The sequence below is a fragment of the Myotis nattereri genome (assembly GCF_964212035.1).
Source record: "Myotis nattereri genome assembly, chromosome: 3".
In the NCBI taxonomy this organism is placed as follows: Eukaryota; Metazoa; Chordata; class Mammalia; order Chiroptera; family Vespertilionidae; genus Myotis; species Myotis nattereri.
In genome coordinates, this window is record NC_138077.1 from 102,931,786 (window position 1) to 102,951,587 (window position 19,802).

Below are 19,802 nucleotides of genomic sequence, written 5' to 3' on the forward strand. Positions count from 1 at the left end.
ACTGTTTTTATTGAAATATAACATACAGACAACAAAAGTGCACAAACTCTATGAATCTCTACAAATTAAATACACTCGTAATGAAACTCAAGTCACAAAATCACATATCAGAACACTACACACCTGATGGGTTCCCCTCCAGCCACTTCCCTCTCTCCCCGGGACAACTCCAAACAGCTTAGACTAATACTGCCCACCTCGGAACTTTATATAAATACAACCATACAATATATACCTCTAATATCTGGCATCTTTCACTCAACATTGTGTTCTGAGATGATTAATCCATATTGTTACTGCAATATTAATTTGTCCTAAAATTAATACCTCCCACTTTGTACCATATTCCAGCGTTTGACTAACCACTATTTATTTATACTTTGCAGTGAGTTGTTTCTAGATTTTGGTTACTTATAACCAGCACCTCCAGGGACATTTCTGACTGACTTTTGAAATAGAAGACCGTAAGGAAGTGGGGAATCACCCAGGCTCATTCTGATTTAAGAGGAAGCTTCACTGGCATCTTCTTAGGAGACTTACTGTGATATTTTCCCAAACAGCTTAATATGTAAAAAAGAAAATTTACACACATGATTCCTAACTATTTTAGCGGTAGAAAAAAATAAAATTCCTCCACATTAATGGGAAAATGCAACACTTATTTTAGCATAAAGAACTTTGAAAAAATCATAATAAAAATGTTTTAAAATACGCTATCCCAGAGGGACTCTTTATTCTTTCTTAAAAGTTTAAAGGATAACATCCAAAAATAATTAGATCCAGTTTTTAAATATTTTGTAATGTATGTGTATACAAAGGTAAATCTAAAAACAAAAAGAAAAGGTTGGATTATGTGATGTCTAAGGTCATTTCCAACACAAGGATTCTAACTAGTCAAAGGCTACGGTGACAAGAGCACTATCACTCACATCTCTGCCCGGCCCTCTTCTACCTGTCCCCCCACTCCCCCACCCCCCGCAATCACCATACTGTTATGTTTAAGAGGGTTTTTGTGCTTTTTTTTTTTTTTTGCCTAATACCTCACATTTTATTTGGAAAAGTTTAATTCAGAGACAAAGATTACACACCTCTATTAAACTAACAACGACTGCACTAAACAGCATAAGATTTTGTTAATGACAAATGTAATGATGTTAAAAAATAACATTAGAAGACAAGATATTCCCTTTCAACCATAAGCAATTACAATTTAAGCCCTCACCAAAGTCTTCCCTCTGCCCACCAAATAAAAACTCTGGCTTTTTTCTGTTCATTTCCTAAAACAAACAAACAAACAAGCCCTGAAACCAGAGTAAATCAGAATTAAAAAGTGACGAGCAACATAAGGTACAAGACTGTGCCACTTTTACCAATAACACCAAAGAACGAAAACTAGTAAGTTCATTAAACCTGTTAAGTTTTCCATTTAGCTCATCACGTGTCATGAGCATGTTTAAAATATCCAAGTTTGGAATTTTTCATTAACTAACTGATCCTAGGCTGAAAGCGCACATCAACCATGTTGGGTACAATGTGCTTTAAAATTGAAGTTAAGATAATTATTTAGTCCTTCCTGGGACCAAAGCAAAAACACAAATTAAAATAACACAGATGAGGAAGTAGATCCATCATGAGAACTCACAGATGCATCTCTTTTGTTTGTTTGTTTATGCCAATAAGCTATAGCTAACTTCTTAAAATCTCACATAAAAATATACAATTGGTTATTGGCAATTCATATTCATTTTTAAAAATATAAAAATATTAGTGGTGGTTTTCAATGGAATACTTTATTTTAAAAATATTCACATGAATAACATGAATAATTCATAGTAATAGATATTATTAATCCTTAGTTGCTTAATTTTGGTTGTCTTTTTTTCAAAATCTTTAAACCCTACAAGTTTTGGCCTTCTAGTTTGATAAACGTCATTAATATTTTCAAAAGATGCACCATTGAAACACAAAGATGACTGACTAGTCCAGCAGTTCTCAACCTGTTGGTCGCGACCCCTTTGGGGGTCGAACGACCCTTCTGCATATCAGATATTTACATTACAATTCATAACAGTAGCAAAATTACAGTTATGAAGTAGAAACGAAAATAATTTTATGGTTGGGGGGCGGGTCACAAGATGAGGAGCTGTATTTAAAGGGCCAGAAGGTTGAGAACCACTGGACTAGTCATATAAATGTAAAATAGGTTTGACCACCTTCAACTGGAAATGTCGTAAAAGCTTTAGATTATAAATGCCCCTAGATAAAGCCTGGTTGATGTGATAACACTCCTAATGGAGTTCCTAAAAATCATATTTTTAGTGTAGCCAGAAATCAAATACATGCTTACACAAGCTCCCTTTTCCTGCCTTATCAATGCTCATCTTCGCTGACAAAAGCTCGCAAATTTCCTTAATCTAAGAATAGTTAGCTAGTTTCTGGTGAGCACACTAGGTTTTAAGTAGTGACTTAAATGTGGACTATCAAAAGATAGATCTAATTAAATATTTCTGGGTGAGGAATTTTAAAATGAGGGAAAGACAAAAATCCACTTTGAAGATGCCTCTTCACCGTGGTGTTTCCATCACTGGTATCTCGAAAAGCAGCATGAACAACAATTGTCTCTGTGAGTTCATAAGCAAGACTTGCCTATTTAAGAAACTGATACAAAGATAGCAGAGACTATAGTCTGGCATGAAAAACTACGAAGGAAGGAAGTAGACTCAACAGAAAAAGATACCACATTGCTTCCTTCCTCTTCCTACCCTCTCAGTTTTCCAAAAACCAAAAATTCCATAGGATCTGGAAAGACTCTAAAATTAATATAAAATTTTTTAAAAAATGTATTACTGAACCTTTGAACTGAGATAGTGTCCACCCCATTCTCAAGTGCACAAAGAGGCGTTTCAGTAGTCTCTGCTCCCTACTTAACACGGCTTCTAAATCCAATCTTCTAAATGCAACCCATTTCCTCTTTCTCAAAAAAAGAGAAAAAAGCAAAGGGACAGATCAACAGTTTTTCTTAGCAATTGTGTTCTTTGCAAGCTCAATAAGGACAAACCAACAACAACAGGGTTTCATTTCCCTTCCAGGACTCTTGGTTGTCCCCTGGCAAGCTGGTGAAGTGCAAGGTCCTTAACCAGCAATAGAAGGAAGTTAGGGAACATGATGCAAATCACATGAAGGTCAGTTTTCCATTGTGTGTGCTCTGAAGACTAGCCTGTGACTAATACAGTGGCAACATGACATTCAGAGTGAAAAGAGAGCCTTGTACCTTGTTTCTGCCTGTGCCCCTCTATTGATGGAGAGGAAAGAGAGCTATTTGCATTAGTTATATTTGCACTTTCCTGTAGGAAAGATCTAGCATGGAAAAGCTCTAGAAATTCATCTGCTTAAAGTCTAAAGGATCCCCTGTGGAGGGTTTCATAAAAGAGTATTTATTTTGTACTGAACATCAAAGTAGGGTTTCTAGAGGTGGCTTACACCAAGTGCAGGAAGTGGGCTGTTTGCATAGGGAAAATTGAAACCTCCCCCCTTGTATTATTTAAGTAGTAGAAAAAGAAATACCACTGGTGGTAGTGGAGTATACATTATATCATATTTTAAATCATATAACTGCCTAATAAAATAAACAAACCTTGAAAAGAGTAATTAGGGAAATATAAAGTGGATAATTACAAAATTTCAATTATGCAATGTAGTGACATAATGTAAAGGCGTAGCTTCACTGTTAAAACTATGTAAAAGGCCAGGGGAAAGAGTATTCCAAGTAAAGAAGGCATTATATAGAGCAAAGGCCTAATTTTCTTTTTCACTTGAAAATATTTGGTGATATTGGTAGTCACCATTACATATTGCGATTATTCTTCTGAATAATGTAAGAAAAGATCAGCAACTACACTGTCATGACTTTCAGTTATCATGCAATATAAGTACCCAGAGCAAACTACAAGCTTGAGAAAGGCTGGTAAAGAATAGGGGAATCACTTCCAAAGTAAGGGGTTTCCAACTCATTCTTCAATACTTCATTTTTGACTATTGTAGAAAATTCGGGAAGTAAAAAAAAGTAGAAAATAAAAACTACCTACATCTACTCATAAAACGTGCTATTTTAATACACGGATTACTATAAATGGAACCAAGGCCTTAAAATTTCAATGTGCTTATTCATTCAATGTGACAGTCATTCAGAAGAGGAAACACTGGGGACACTGCCATCTACAAACTTGATAAAGACTGCACTAAGGGGAAGGACATAAGCCAGCACAATGGGAGCAAGTGCATTCGGGCTCTTTACCCCCCATCTCTGTGGTGCTCTTCTTATTTAGGATTTTCAAAATATCTCTGGTAATCTTCTTCAGCTGATGCCTCGCTTCATCACGGGCTTTGCCCACACCATACAGAAGAACTGTGCGCTGGTTACATTCGTGGCTTGAAGACTCATCCTGAAAAACAGAAAAGTGCACTGTGAAGCCCCTGTCTGCAGGCGCAGGGCTGCACTTCGGGTCCAGGAAGTGCACTAGCCACAGCGTCTCCATGCTGGCTGGCCGTGGGGGCACCGCCCACCTTTCCGTTCACCTCAGCCTCCACTGGCAACACCTGGTTTTTCCAGTTTGGAACTTGCCAAAGTTATTAAAAGTGTCAACTAACCTGAAGTCTTAATAGAAGCAGTTGATGTGGGCGACCCCTACAGAGTAAGTTTTGACCATTGAAAACTTTTCATTGTTTAAAATTTAGCCTGGTGTTAATTTCACATCATATTTACATATTACCTAGTTGTACTTTTTCCTTAAGGAAAATGTTATTTTTTAGTAAGTTTGGTTTTCTCTATACAGCATCATCAAATATTTTATATTTATAAAAAAATCTTCCTAGGACACAACTACTTTTATAAAAGTGTTTCATTTACTTCCAACACGACTGTGTAAGATGCATGTATATTTGTTTCCAATATAGCATGCAGGTTTCATTGGGAGGCAAATAGCTGAAAGTGCAAACATGTTCTGTCTGACACTAACTTCCCTTCTGGAGCACCCCAGCCCTCCCTGCCCACAAACAGTGAATTCAAGAGCTGTTTCTCCCTCCTGGGGAGGGAGAGCATTCAGTCACAGCAAACAACATGCACATACTGCTAACCACATTCCTCAGCCAAAGTCATACAGTTCGGGATGTGTTCTCTCTTACACCTGGTTTTGAACTTTTCTACTAAATTTCCCTCTCAGATCTTATACTCTTTCATCTTCTTGGTATAATCCCCAGCTCTATCCTTCAGGCCATCTTCTTTTCTTACCATTTCTGCATGTTGCCCCTGACAGGTGCTTTCCCTTCCTAACAGCATCTAAGCCTAAGGAGCTCGCCTGAGAAAAGAACACCGCCCAGGAAACACACACAATATTCTGGTCCTAACTAGCAGTGGCTGCAAAAATCCTGGAGATGTGGAGAAGTACAGCGTTTCATTTGCAGCACGCCACCTGGGCATGCTGCACAAAGCAGCATTTTGCTTCTACACTCTTGAAATAAGAGCCTGATCTCTCTCCTTCTGTCACTTTCCTCCCAGTCTTTGTCATTCTGTCTTTCTCGCTCACACACTTGAATTCAAGGCACCACTTCTCCCTAAACTAGTTCCTTTTTTTTTTATTACATTCTATCAGAAATCTACATTTGTACACCCTGACGCTCCATCTTGCTACCCCACCCCCAAGCAATTATTGTTTCAGGTGTTCAAATTTGCCTCCTTACTAGTATAAAGGGGAGGGGAAGGCTAGGAGCAGGTCTCTTCTAGAAGCCACTGTTATTTAATACATCCTGAGCATCCAAGTCTCCCCAGAATTTCCATAGACAGACCTAACCACAGGATGAAGTCAACAGAGGTAATGATTCCCACACCTGGCTGCACATCTGAATGACCTGAGCTGCTTGTTAATTTCCAACTTCTGTTGTGGTCACAGAGCACTGCTGATATATTTCTTGTTTGTCTGGTGCACATGTGAACCTTAAAAAGGGAACAGAGGGCACTGAGGAAACTGTTCAACACCCAGCAGCACAGTCCTGTACCTGGGATTGTTTTCAGTGAAGGCACCTGTGGTCGAGTGGTTCTAATGTAAACTTCAGTAGGAGGCATGATGGAAAGATGTTAGCAAAGATATTCACAACTATTTATACAGTGTCTCCCCACAGCAGGACAAGGCGCTAGGAACCCTGAGAAAATGCAAAGATGCCAGTTCCTTGTCCTCAAGGATTGCAGGTCCAGTGTCATAAAGGCAGCATTTGCAGAGGGAGTAGGAGCCTCAGCGGGGCTGGTGTCCTGGGAAGGCCCTGCGCTCCTCACTAACACACAGGAGCCGGGGTGGGCATGAACAGTCATAGCCCAAGGTTAGGTCAGAGCTGTGAATGCACTTGGGTCCAGCTCCACGTCCAGAGAATGAGCCTTTCTGAGCCTCGGATTTTTCCTCTGAAAAACAAGGCAACACCACCTGCCCTGTGAGAATTACTGAGTAGCACAGGAGACAGTGCCCACTGCTGTTCATTCATATTCCCTCACTTCCACTTCTCTCTCTCACACACACCCTACTCACACTGCCACGTTACTCAACATTTACCAGATACCGGCTACATCCTTCCTTGGCTGTGGCCCTCCCACCACCTAAAATACTTGCAGCAGCCTCAGCTTCACTGGTGGAAATGCTCTGGCCATTTACAGCCTCCGGGCCCTCACTCCCTCACTGCACACTAGTGAGAGCCCTCACCAGAGGAGCTCAGGGAGGAGAGAGAACCTTTGAAGCACTTATCACAGTGTAATGCACTTATTTTTTATGTATTTGCTGGTGTTTGTCTTCCCTGCTACACTATCCATTTGGTGAGGGAGAACCCAGGTCTGTTGTGTTCACATTTATGTTATTTTTTTAAATTATCACCCAAGGATATGTTTTTATTGATTTTTAGAGAGAGAGGATTCAGGGCAGAGAGAGAAAGAAACATCAATGTGAGAGAGAAACATTGATCTGTTGCCTCTGATATATGCCCCGACCAGGAACAAACCCACAACCTAGGTATGTGCCCCAACCAGGGATGGAACCCACAACTTGGATATACCCCCGGACCGGAAATTGAACCCACAAATGGGACAGTGCTCCAACCAACCCAGCCACCAACCAGGGCCACATTTACATTCTTAATAGGCACTGATTAGCACTTAACATTCTTTGAATATACAATATAATGAATAAATAAGTGGACTAATAAAAAAACACATGACTAAAAGATAAAAACAAAAACTACTTTTGTAGGAAACTTAACCTGAAAAGTGCTGATAAAACTCAAAAGGAGAAATGAGAGGCAAAGAGAAAGAGCAAAAAAGTTTGTAGAGTGTAAACTAGATCTTAGTGGTGGGACTAAAAAATAAGAAGCAAAACCAAGAGGTATTTGATGGCAATTAGGAAAATATCGTGCATCTGAGTGAATGTTCATCTCACTGGGTTTCAAGATGGACTCACTAGACAAAGTATGTTGGAAGAAAGAAGAGTAGGTAACAATGGCAGGGAGCTCATAAATTCACCTTTAGGTGAGAAGAATTTAAAGGGTAGGTAGAAATCCTATATAATAAAAGCCTAATATGCAAATTGTCCCCTCAGGTGGGCGGTCGACCGGGAGTTCGACTGCTCGCTATGACGTATGCTGACCACTGGGGGGCAGCACGTAACAAGGCAGGAGTCAGCTGGGAGAGAGCATGCTGCCCTCCTGGCTTCCCTGTGGCGCCGCTGGGTGGCCCAGAGACCCATGCTGTGCCCCGGCCCGTGGCGTCTGGTCGCGCTCACCATATCTCCACATGGGAACTTGGGCACCATGCCTCAGACAGAGGGGGGTGCGCGGGGGCCCAGGGTCCCAGATACTGCCCAGGGCCCAGAGGTCAGCTGGAACCTGCCCTTCTATGACAGATGCTCACCCTTCGATCACTGGCCAGGCCTAGGGATCGCTGGCCAGGCCTGGGTGCATGAATTTTGTGCACCAGTCCTCTAGTGTTTTATAAATATTTATTGGGTGGTTTGACATAGAGGCAAATATGGAGGTGACAGTTTAGGGAGAAGAGCAATGTGTCACTGGAAGGGGTGTAAAAATCCCAAATTATTGGGTGGGGGGCAAAGAGCGTTGAGACAGTGAGGAGGCCAAATAAACCATCGAATGATGCACATGCACTCTCCATCCTATATAATAAAGAGGTAATATGCAAATTAACCCCCAGGCCCTCACAAGATGGCTGCCTATGACCAGGCCGGCAGGGGGAATAGTGAGGGACAACCAAACAACCAAACAAGCAGGCTGCGTGGGGCGACCAGGCCGGCAGGGGGGTTAATGAGGGACGACCAAATGACTGAACAGAAGGCTGCATGGGGCAACCAGGCCGGCAGGGGGGCTAGTGAGGGACGACCAAATGACTGAACAAGCAGGCTGCATGGGGCGACCAGGCTGTCAGGGGGGTTAGTGAGGGACGACCAAATGACTGAACAAGCAGGCTGCGTGGGGCGACCAGGCTGTCAGGGGGATTAGTGAGGGATGACCAAATGACTGAACAGCAGGCTGTGTGGGGCGACCAGGCTGACAGGAGGGCCGTGAGGGGCGACTAGGCTGGCAGGGGTGGGGTAGTTGGGGGCGACCAGGACGGCGCGGGGGGGGGGGGGGCAGTTAGGAGCGACCAGGCAGGCAGGCAGGTGAGTGGTTAGGAGGCAGCGGTCCAGGATTGTGAGAGGATGTCCGACTGCTGGTTTAAAGAAATGAACATGACTCAGAGCAGACTTCAATTTAATTCACTTAAACAGGCAGTTGGACATCCCTTGAGTGGTCACAGATTGGAGAGAGCACAGGCTGGGCTGAGGGGACACCCCTCCCCTGGTGCACAAGTATCATGCACCGGGCCTCTAGTAATTAATAAGAGCACCAGAGAAGTCAGGGTCACGGAGGTTAGTCGTGGAGGGGACGTTTAACGCTGGGAGTCATCAATAGTATCAAACACAGTGGAGAAGTCACAATGGATGTAGCTGACTTGTTTTTTTCAAAAACACATGTGTGAACCTCAAAAGAGAAGTTTCTCTACAATGGGGGGTGGAGGGCAGAGAGCAGGACACAGGGAGCTGAAGTAAGAGTAGGTGGTGAAATAAGAGAAGGCAGAGGAAGTAACCCACATTTACTAGTACTGGGCATGAAAGAACAGCAACTTGAGAGGAAAGGGAAGGTTGTGTTAAGATCATCAATGGCAACCTCTTGTTTCAAAGCTATGTTCCAAATAGAGTCTCCAGGAAGGAAATCCAGGTCGGAGGGCAGATAACTGATACATAGAAAACAACAGTGTCTTGTCTGGCTTAACTTGGAAAGAAAGTCAGGCACACCTTTACACTTCACCACCAAGTAAAAGGACACTGATGAAAACATGGGGAATGTGGGTGAAAAGTGAGGAATGTGGGGAACTTCACATTGGTTCATTGGTCCTGATATACTCAGGGAGTTGGACTAGAAGCACAGTCATGAATTGAGAGTGAGGGATGGAATTTAAAAGCAAGAGCAACATGCACTTAGCTGGGAAAGAACCACCGGTCCCCTCTGAGTGGCATAAAACTGTATGTGCTTCTGATAGCTGATATTGTGAGGAAAATCATGCATGGTAGCTGTTACTAATCTTCAAAATGGAAAGGCAAAGACTTCTAAAAGCAACTCTTTTTCAACAGCCTACAACAGCAATTTTCAACCAGTGTGCTGCAAGAATTTTTAAAACATACAATACTCGACTATTTAGTCAGGGGCACGGACCTCTTTTCCCTTAGGTTGTCAAATGAAAAAAATGACAACAGCCAACACAATAGCCATCCAGTGTGAATGAATCACAATGATACCTTTTATTCTTGTCAGATCAGCAAAAAGCACATTATTTGGTGTCATAGAACTTTAGTAATTAGTTTATGTATGCTGTAAGATGAAAACTACGGAATTGGTTTATGTCAATTTTTGGTACATGCAGAAAATGTACAAGTCTTCAAATACCAGCTTATGCTACATGAGAATTAAGGCACCCTAAGAAAATAGGCCAAATATTCCTAAGAGTACCAATAAGTTCTACTCTTTCATCTGGGAATCCAAACACCCTCAAGTTGCCTAATTGTAAGTAAAATTAATGATTGGAGATCAGTACCGAAGAATTATTCTGTTATTTATTCCCTGAAGGACACATTTGTTCAGCAGGAAAAAAAAAACATCACTAGGCAATCCACAATGTCTAGCCACTGCCAGTGTGCTGTCCATGGGTGGGACAGTTCATCTCCCCTGTGCACTGACTTTTGAAAATCTCCAGATCGATTACTCTCTTTCTCCAGATAAAAATCACCTAACTGATAGGGAACTAGGAGGATGCATTTCCAAAACCCGGGGAGGCCTGAAGGAAGAATGAAGTGAATTAAATTGAAGTCTGCTCTGAGTCATGTTCATTTCTTTAAAATATGTGATTAGAAATGTTGCCAAAACACATGCGTTCACAGAGATATGATAATGATGGCTAGACTATCAGAGCTATGTACTTTCCTTATTAGTATTTTCTGATTATTTCTACAAATGACCCAATTAACTGTAGAATTTAAAAGTTAATAAACTAATGCTCCTTAAAGGGAAATAGGAATCCCACTCTATGTGCTTCCTTATCTTTTGAACACTAATTAAGATGGATAAAGTAGATGCACTTGTCCTGCTGATATGATATAATTAAGCATTTCAAACTTCCCAACACTCATTAATTTGTATGTTTAAATATTCAAATGCAAACCCAGTATACTTCATCTCCAAAAAGGAGTAAAAACCACTTTTTTAAAAATAATAAAGCTACATAAAATTTTTAGTTCTTTTATTAAAATAAGTTTATTTTATTATTTTTAATATGTCTTTATTGTTGAAAGTATAACAGATGTTCCTCTTTTTCTATACAAATAAAAGGGTAATATGCTAATTAGACCAGGTCGACCGGCCATCTTCCAGATGTCCAACTTCCTTCCGGACAAAGCCATGGTGATGGGGGTCGAGGCAGAGGCAATTGGGGTGATCAGGCAAGGAGGGGAGGGCAGTTGGGGGCGAGATCAGGTCGGCAGGGGAGGGCAGTTAGGGGTGATCAGGCTAGCAGGGCAGAGCAGTTAGGGGCGAGATCAGGCCGGCAGGGGAGGACAGTTAGGAGCGATCAGGCAGCCAGAGAGGTTAAGGGCGATCAGGCAGGCAGGCAGAGGGGTTAGGGGCAATCAGGCAGGCAGGCAGAGGTAGTTAGGGGTGATCAGGCAGGCAGGCAGGTGAGTGGTTAGGAGCCAGCAGCCCCAGATAGCGAGAGGGATGTCCACAGGGATCGGGCCTAAAAAGGCAGTCGGACATCCCCCAAGGGGCGCCCAATTGAAGAGGGTGCAGGCTGGGCTGAGGGATCCCCCCCCGCTCCCCGCACGAATTCCGTGCACCAGGCCACTAGTATGCATATAAGTTCTTTAGCTAATCTCTTCATGGCCCCATCCCCTCCCTCTGAGAATAAATAACTATTAAAAGAGGTTTTCAAGCATTATTTTTGTAGCTGAATTCTTCAATATGACATTGTTCTGTTTAGAATAAAATGACTTCATATAAATGCTACACCAATAATAAGCCTTGCGCTGGGGTGAAGAATAGCTGTGTACATGTGTAAGGAGGGAGGGTGTGTTAAGCAGGGGCAGGGAACAGCCAACCTGTGAGCTGTACAAGGCCCACAAAATCATTTGGTCTGGCCCTGGAAGGCATAAAGGGTGAGTTCATTAAATGTCTGACCAAATACAGCAGGCGAACTTTTAAGCTGACAATTTTGTATGGCCCTTGAATGATGTTTTAAATATACAAATGGCCCTTGGAAGAAAAAAAGGTTCCCCACCCCGGTAAAGTAACAAGAAATGAGCTGCTGCTTCTCATTAATAATTCCACCTGAATTAGAGTAAATTTTTCTTTAAGACATAAAAAATAGGAAACCCCTTTAATTTGATTTGTATAGGATATCTTTGTCCTACAATAGCTTATAGTCCGCAGTATGGCTGAAATGAGACCTTATCCAACAGAGACAGTGCACTGTAGGAGCCTAACTGATATTAAGGTGTTTAACTAGATATAGTAGCCAGGCCTCCGCTTTCATGCAAAACATTTGAGACAGGGTGACAACTCGATCAGCAGAGCTAGCATTCGCTTTTACTAAAAACCCCAATGCCCAAGACTCCTTATTTTAGGAATTTGTCTTTTATCAAGCTTAAATGTCTATACTCTCACCAGAAAAGACAAACTAGATGACATAAGCAAGCAATTCCTTAAAATGCATGTGTTCAATCAAAACATTCACTAATATCAGAATGACCACACCTACAAACCGTGTTAGAACTAAAATAGCCAAAGAGAGCTAATCAAATGGTTTAATTACCTCTCCATCCTCCTGCCACAATCTGATTCCAAAGGGACCAGAGTACTCCACTTTAGGACAGGGGCCCCCTGGGTTCAGAGTAATCTCATTCAAGTAAATATTTCCAGATAAGCAGACAACCTTCAGCAGACTTGGCAAAATAAATAAATTGGTTAAGTAACTTGCATGTAAAAATTCTGGGGTATAAGTTTATTCTAAGTCATCTCAATCGTTGAAAGTAACCAAATCAATCAAAGCTAGTCCGGTTCCCAAAGTAACACATACGATTACAAACTGCATGTGTTGTTGTTTATTAACGAGGTAATGCTCTACTACATTCATATGACAATATACTTTTGTAACCTGAGACAATTCTTGCTTAAAGGATTTTAGTCACTTTCAGGGTCAAGTGATCTAAATGGGTAATTGGCAGTCATCCTCCAATGAGAAAATATTATCAGAGAAGGTTCACAGACAGGTGTGGTTGTGAGTTAAAACCAGAGGAGAGATAAAGTTAATTTAGAATAAGAGCTGGAGATTTTCCTTTACCCTTCAATCCCCTACTCATAGTCCTCTAGGAATTCGGAAATGTAAATTCTCAATAAAATATATGATTTAAGAATCCTGAATTAGTGTTCCTGTAATGTAACACGTACATTATGTGTTATAATTTCCCCCCACAAATCTTGTTTCATCTCTAGACCTTAGAAAACAACTCATAAACATCCTTTAGAGTTTACAATTTGCTGTAAACACAAGTATGACTCTTATTTTCCTGCAAGAAGTGCAGCCATTCCCTTCATGGTATTTACCTCTTGCTCCTCTACCTCAATGTCGAGGAGACAGCAAGAGGGGGAAGATTTAACCATAACTGCAAAATAGTTACAGATGGAGGCTCCGGGACCAGACAGCATGGTTGGCATCAGGCCTCTAATGAATCCACTGCTCTGCTCCCCAGCTTTCCTCATCCAGAAACAGAAATAATATGAAGGTGTACTTCAGAGAGTCGTCAAGGTCATAAAATGAGTAAATTCATGACGATATAAGGAATCAAACACTGGCGATTATTATTCTGAAGTGTACATAACATAAAAGTTCTGTCAAAGTCTAATTTTGTGTCCCCAAATCAACAAGTAAGATTTGCTTATTGTAAGTCAAATTTTAAAATAAAAATAACCTGATTCCTACTTTTTTAAGAGTTTAATATCAAATTGACACTTCTGGCTGACTAACAGATTAGGATCTATTAAGTACCTGAAATTTCCAAATAAGATAATTCAAATTCATAACTTGATTTCAGATTCTTAATGCCAATTTAAGTCAGTGGTCCTGATTTAAAACATCAGTGTGCATGAGTATCACACAGGAAGCTCATTAAATGCAGGTGAGGGGAGCACCCAAAGTTCCTGACTCACTGGGGCTCGGTTTGGTGCCAAGGAACCTGCATTTCTCATGACTTCCCAGAGGAAGCCTGCACTTTGAGAACCTTTGTTGAAGATTAACAAATACAGAGACAGACCCACACAAAACTCAGAAGAAAGAAATAACCCAAACATATCTTCATAGCAAAGGCATCTACCCAAATGGTCCTCTGGTAACAGAGGAGATTACAGTTAGAAATATTTGTGTGTGTTTGTGTGCATGCATGTCCACAGCAGTATTTATTCCAAAGTAATAGCAATACAAGGATCCATGAATTTAATGATATATTCCCCAACACCAAAAACTTGGTTAACAGAAAAAAAAATTGTTTCTATGTAAATTCTGTTCAAGAAAATCATAAAAGACACTTTATATAATAAGCCTGGCAATTGGATACAACTGTTTTTCTTTCTAATGTAATTTTGGAACTTTATAATTTATAATGGGAGGAAACTGTTTCATCTACAAAAAGTTGATCAAACACAGATTTAAAATAATGACATTATTAACCAGGAAAAGAAAGGCAAAGAGCAAGAGATTTAACATCCCTAACAAGCACAGATTCTGAGTTAATGTAATTACTTTTACAGCATAATACATCATCCGACGTTGAGCACAGTATGTTTTCAGGTAAACAGCCATCTAAGAAAGCAAGCTTGCAACCTTCTCCAGGAAGCAGACTTCAAAAGGCTTGGATTTATCCTCGCAGGGGAAAATACCCAAAAGAACTCATACAGCATGAACTCTATGGCAGGTCTCAGTAAAAAGCCACAAGATTTAAAATTGCCTTTTAAAAGATGACTTTTCACCCACTCTGCCCCACATTTCCCAAGGAAATAAAAGCAGAAGTCATAAAAGTGGACAAACGGAAACCCAGTGTCTGCATAGCTTTGAGTCCACAGCACTTGAAGGTAATTTCTGATTGTGGAGTCCTCTCTTCCGCTCATGCTCTATTTCTCTCTAGAAACCTCAAGACTTTACTGATGAGAACTCTGCAAATTCTCTACCATAAAGAGTTTTAACAACTAAGCTAAGAAATTAAAAAGGAAAATACCAGATGCCACCCTGCAGTTGAACTGACTACCACTTACTGGATACATTTAAATCCTCCAATCAACAGAGTAACCAGGTAACTTTATATCTAGAAGTATTTGACACTTTGTATTTACACTATGTATTTACACTTTGACATATGTGAACATTTTTTCACGTTTTCTTAAAATTGGAAACCTTTAGTAACCATATCAATGCAGGCACTTATTTGGGATAAAAATTAAAATATAATCCACAATAATGGTGTTAGAGATAACAACTGCATTTAAAAACTTATAGAGGACTGAAATAAAATACAAATGGTCTTACTAATTTTACATCAAGTGTGGAATTAGACTTAGATATAGAGAGAGCTGAAATTCTCCAGATCAAGAATATGTGTTAGATAAGTTGTAGTCTATGCAAAATGAGTAATTCCAAAGTAGAATTTCCAAAACTATCAAAGAATATACAACTCAAAGCAAATAGCGGTAGCAAGGAAGGTTAAAATCAGTGATCTTGTATCAATTACATATTGTTTTTGGTTTGTTTTAGGTTAAACAGGTGAGAGGTGAGGAGGTGTTGAAAACTGAAGCCATAATTGTGACAACGTGAATGAATCTTGTTTTACTTTCAATAATTAAAGGATGTAAAAAATTAATTCCACTGGCATTTGGGGTATTTAGTTCTACCTTTATTTGTCATATTTAAATATTTTATATGGAATTTTTTTTTTAAATTTAGGTATCTGTACTTTAACATTACCATATCTTATATTTAGGAATAATATTCTATAAACAATCAATTCCATTGTCTTTGATGAAATAAAAATGTTACAAATCTCACTTTAAATTTCAAAATTTAGATGTCAGATAACATATTCAAATGAAGTGTTAGTTTATTTACAGCTGCTTGTTGGGGTATAATAACCTATGGAATCAGACATGAGCATGGTTTTGCTTTGCTATAGTATCTACCATTATATTTGAAGCTAAAGGATGAGTCCTTATGGGCCTGACTTTTGAATAGATGCCAGCAACACAGAGGCAGAAATATCCTTCAATTATAAATGAAATTTTTCTTTCTGACTCAGTGTCTTACTTATTTAATCCTAACAGGCAATTATCAGTTATTTTTTCTTATAATGCTTTGATGGTACAACTAGAGTAAGTGAAGTCTAGGAATAAGGTTGGTGCAGAAAGGGTGACAGAATAGAAACAAAAGAACTTTTTAAAGGCATGGAAATGAAACCGGAGAACAAAGCAGAGCCCTGATGTTGCTCTTCTAGACTTCATATATAAATATACAGATGTTTTTGCCTAAGATTAAAAATGTTTTAAGAGAGGCTAATATTCAACAAATAAAAAATACAAAGTATCCACACCTTCACATAATTCAGACCATTTTACTTTCCTAGAAGTAGAATATGATGAAATATCATGAGATTGTTTTCTTTGTTCTTACTACTTGCCACAAAAAAATTAGAAACCTGTTTTTAAAGAAGGCTGTCCAGAAAAGTTACACCCAGAGATAAAAGCAAAATCAGCTACTGGCACTGAAAATAACCACCTCCCTTCCCCTCCAGGTATCAAAGAGGGAACGCAGCCATGGACAACTTCACCTCTCCCCCGGGGAATGGCAGCCTGTGCACCAGGGACTACCACATCACTCAGGTCCTCTTCCCGCTCCTCTACACTGTCCTGTTTTTCACTGGACTCATCACAAATAGCCTGGCAATGAGGATTTTCTTTCAAATCCGCAGTAAATCCAACTTTATTATTTTTCTTAAGAACACAGTCATTTCCGATCTTCTCATGATTCTGACTTTTCCATTCAAAATCCTCAGTGATGCCAAACTGGGAACAGGACCACTAAGAGTGTTCGTGTGCCAAGTGACCTCTGTCATATTTTACTTCACAATGTATATCAGTATTTCATTCCTAGGGCTGATAACTATCGATCGCTACCAGAAGACCACCAGGCCATTTAAAACATCCAGCCCCAACAATCTCCTGGGGGCTAAGATTCTCTCTGTTGTCATCTGGGCATTCATGTTCTTACTCTCTTTGCCTAACATGATCCTAACCAACAGGAGGCCGAGAGACAAGAATGTGAAGAAATGCTCTTTCCTCAAATCAGAGTTTGGTTTGGTCTGGCATGAAATAGTCAATTATATCTGTCAAGTCATTTTCTGGATTAATTTTTTAATTGTCATTGTATGTTATACACTCATTACAAAAGAACTATACAGGTCATATGTAAGAACAAGGGGTACTGGCAAAGTTCACAAGAAAAAGGTGAACATCAAAGTTTTCATTATCATTGCTGTATTTTTTATTTGTTTTGTTCCCTTCCATTTTGCCCGGATTCCCTACACCCTGAGCCAGACCCGGGATGTCTTTAACTGCTCTGCGGAGAATACTCTGTTCTATGTGAAGGAGAGCACGCTCTGGTTAACTTCCTTAAATGCATGCCTGGATCCATTTATCTACTTTTTCCTTTGCAAGTCCTTCAAAAATTCCTTGATGAGTATGCTGAAGTGCACCAATTCTGCAACATCTCCCCACGAAAACAGGGGGAAAGGTCAGGATGGTAGGGACCCAAGCGAAGAGACTCCAATATAAACACATTGAGGTAAGATTTCAATCTGTTAACCAGATTGAAATATTAGTGTTTGGAACTCCTAAAAGAAAACACTATGTAAAAATATTAATACTAAGAAGCAGCTGAGTAACAATGATGCTTGAAACAATAGGAGACTACAAAAGTAATTTTCATTTACTTTTCCAGTATTAAAAGCTATTTTAAAATGTAGAAAACTAAATTAACATATAGCTGTGGAGCAAAACAAACTGTTATCCAATAACCATGTGACATGCAAAAACCATACAGAATTCAAGAATTGAAGAGTTTTGGCAAAATAGGTAACAATATAATGATACTTACTGTAATTCTATAAATACATTATTGATCACAATATTAGTAAACTTACTATATAATCAACTGGAGAATGATAAATCTGATAAAATCTTCTGACCAAAAATTATACTTATCTATAATAATAAAAATGTAACATGCTAATTAGACCAGGCAGCCAAACGACCTTCCGGACATTCTTCCGGATGACCTTCTGGACAAGCGGGGCTGCAAGGGCTGAGGCTAGCCACCGCGGCTGCAAGGGCTGAGCCCCTTGCACAAATTTTGTGCATCATGCCTCTAGTTAGTTGTATATACAATTCTAGTCCCCAAACCAAATGCTGACCTATTGTGATAATCATAAAAATTTAAGTAAGTGGGGCACACAAAGAATAGTAACTACTAACTTATAATTATCAGCAAAGACCTAAGGGATTTATACTAATTGAAATGGTAATAGATTGGACTGAATTTTTTTAATGTTCATTAAGATAGAAGATTAAAAACTACTTTTCCAATAAAAAGTGTAGAAATAGCAAATGAAGCCATTAAATAAAGAGGCTTTTTATAAGATATTCTAATACACACATACAAAAACAAACAAACATAATACTCCCTTAACACTAGAGAAATCAGTTTTACTAATGTTTTCACAACTTTAGTAAATGCAATAGCATCATTAACTTATCTTTATTAACTAGCTACTAAAGACTGCACACAAGTTAATAAACATTTCCCATAGTGAGAAAAGCAAATGCAATTAAGCATTTGTACAGCATAACTATCAACAGGAAAGTGATTAAAATGGTTGGATTTATGCCCTTGCTGGTTTGGTTCAGTGGTTGGGGTGTCAGCCCTCAGACTGAAGAGTCCTGGGTTCAATATTTCTCTCTCTGCCTCTCCCCCTCCTTCCCACTCTGTCTAAAAATCAATGGAAAAAATATCCTCGGGTGAGGATTAACAACAACGACAAAATGTTTGGATTTACCTGTTTGTTATTTGTGTGTATAACAAAAATTTACATTAAACTCTAAATCACACTTTGTTAGAAATTCTTTGTTCAAAAATATTAGATACCATGACTCACTTCCTATCTTCCCCCTACCTCAAATGTCAAACCCATTTAGGAAAGATCAGCTGCCAACACTTTTAAGACAGAACATTGAGAAAATCTTCTGACGGTGACATCTCACATCAGTTAGTTCATATGTAAATGAGAAAACAGGTCAGACTTCAAATGTAGACTGATTCCACAGAAGCCATGGTCATTATTCTTAATATAAATAAAATATACAACACACTGGGAATTAAGACATCATTTATCTTAATTATATATGATCCTCAGAGGTGATTCTCAAGCAGAAGGCATAGATTCCAATATCTAAATATCATATGAGAAGAAATTAAAAGGCTGAATCCTATATAATAAAAGCCTAATATGCTAAGTATCTGGTCGTCTGGTTGTCTGTTCAACCAATCAAAGTGTAATATGCTAAGAATGGATTTTACATTTCAAATGCTTGTGGGGATAAAAGTTAGAAGAAGGGTAAAAGCTCATGCTGCATTAAAGTTACATGAAATTCAAGTTTCAGTGTCCATAAGGTTTTATTAGAACACAGCCACACCCACTGGGGTTTTACCTGCCGTAACAACAGGGATAAGTAGTTGTGTTGGAGACTGCAAAGCCACAAAAGTATTTACTAGCTAGTTCTTTAAAAGACTGACAACCCCTGGACTAGAACTTTAAAAGCAGAAGAAAACCCCTAAACGGGAAACAAAACAAAACCAAAACAACCCTGTCTTCAAGCACCAGGGTACTTCAGTGGCTTTGCACTGTAAACAACTGCAGTCCAGTCGCTGATCTAGGTGACCTGCTAGCTGGGAATGCCCAAAGCGGGACTACAATGATGCCAGTGGGAACTAAGCATGTGGAAACACACTTACAAGTCTCTAAGTAAAAAGAGACAGCCTGACTTTTTAAAAAATGGGGAAAGGGCTTGAAAAATCAATT

The 19,802-nt window shown here is 39.5% G+C and overlaps 2 protein-coding genes across 3 annotated transcripts in view; one reads left to right on the forward strand and one right to left on the reverse strand.

Annotated features, from left to right (window-relative positions):
- The window catches only part of MED12L (mediator complex subunit 12L), a gene marked incomplete at its 3' end in the record, with an annotated part of 370,596 nt that overhangs the window by 64,431 nt on the left and 286,363 nt on the right, over nt 1-19,802 (reverse strand). The window contains exon 16 of the mRNA XM_081086020.1: nt 4,295-4,442. Coding sequence (XP_080942146.1) covers nt 4,295-4,442 — 148 coding nt within the window. The remainder of the gene's footprint in view (nt 1-4,294; nt 4,443-19,802) is intronic.
- Nucleotides 14,598-18,834, forward strand: P2RY12 (purinergic receptor P2Y12). Of its 2 annotated transcripts, none has more exons than XM_081087428.1 (2): nt 14,598-14,754; nt 16,461-18,834. In XM_081087428.1, exon 2 carries the CDS (start codon nt 16,483-16,485, stop codon nt 17,497-17,499), a length of 1,017 nt encoding a protein of 338 aa, XP_080943554.1. In that variant the 5' UTR covers nt 14,598-14,754; nt 16,461-16,482; the 3' UTR covers nt 17,500-18,834. The 2 variants fall into 2 exon arrangements, with proteins under 2 accessions (XP_080943554.1, XP_080943553.1); XM_081087427.1 differs by having other exon boundaries at nt 14,709-14,972.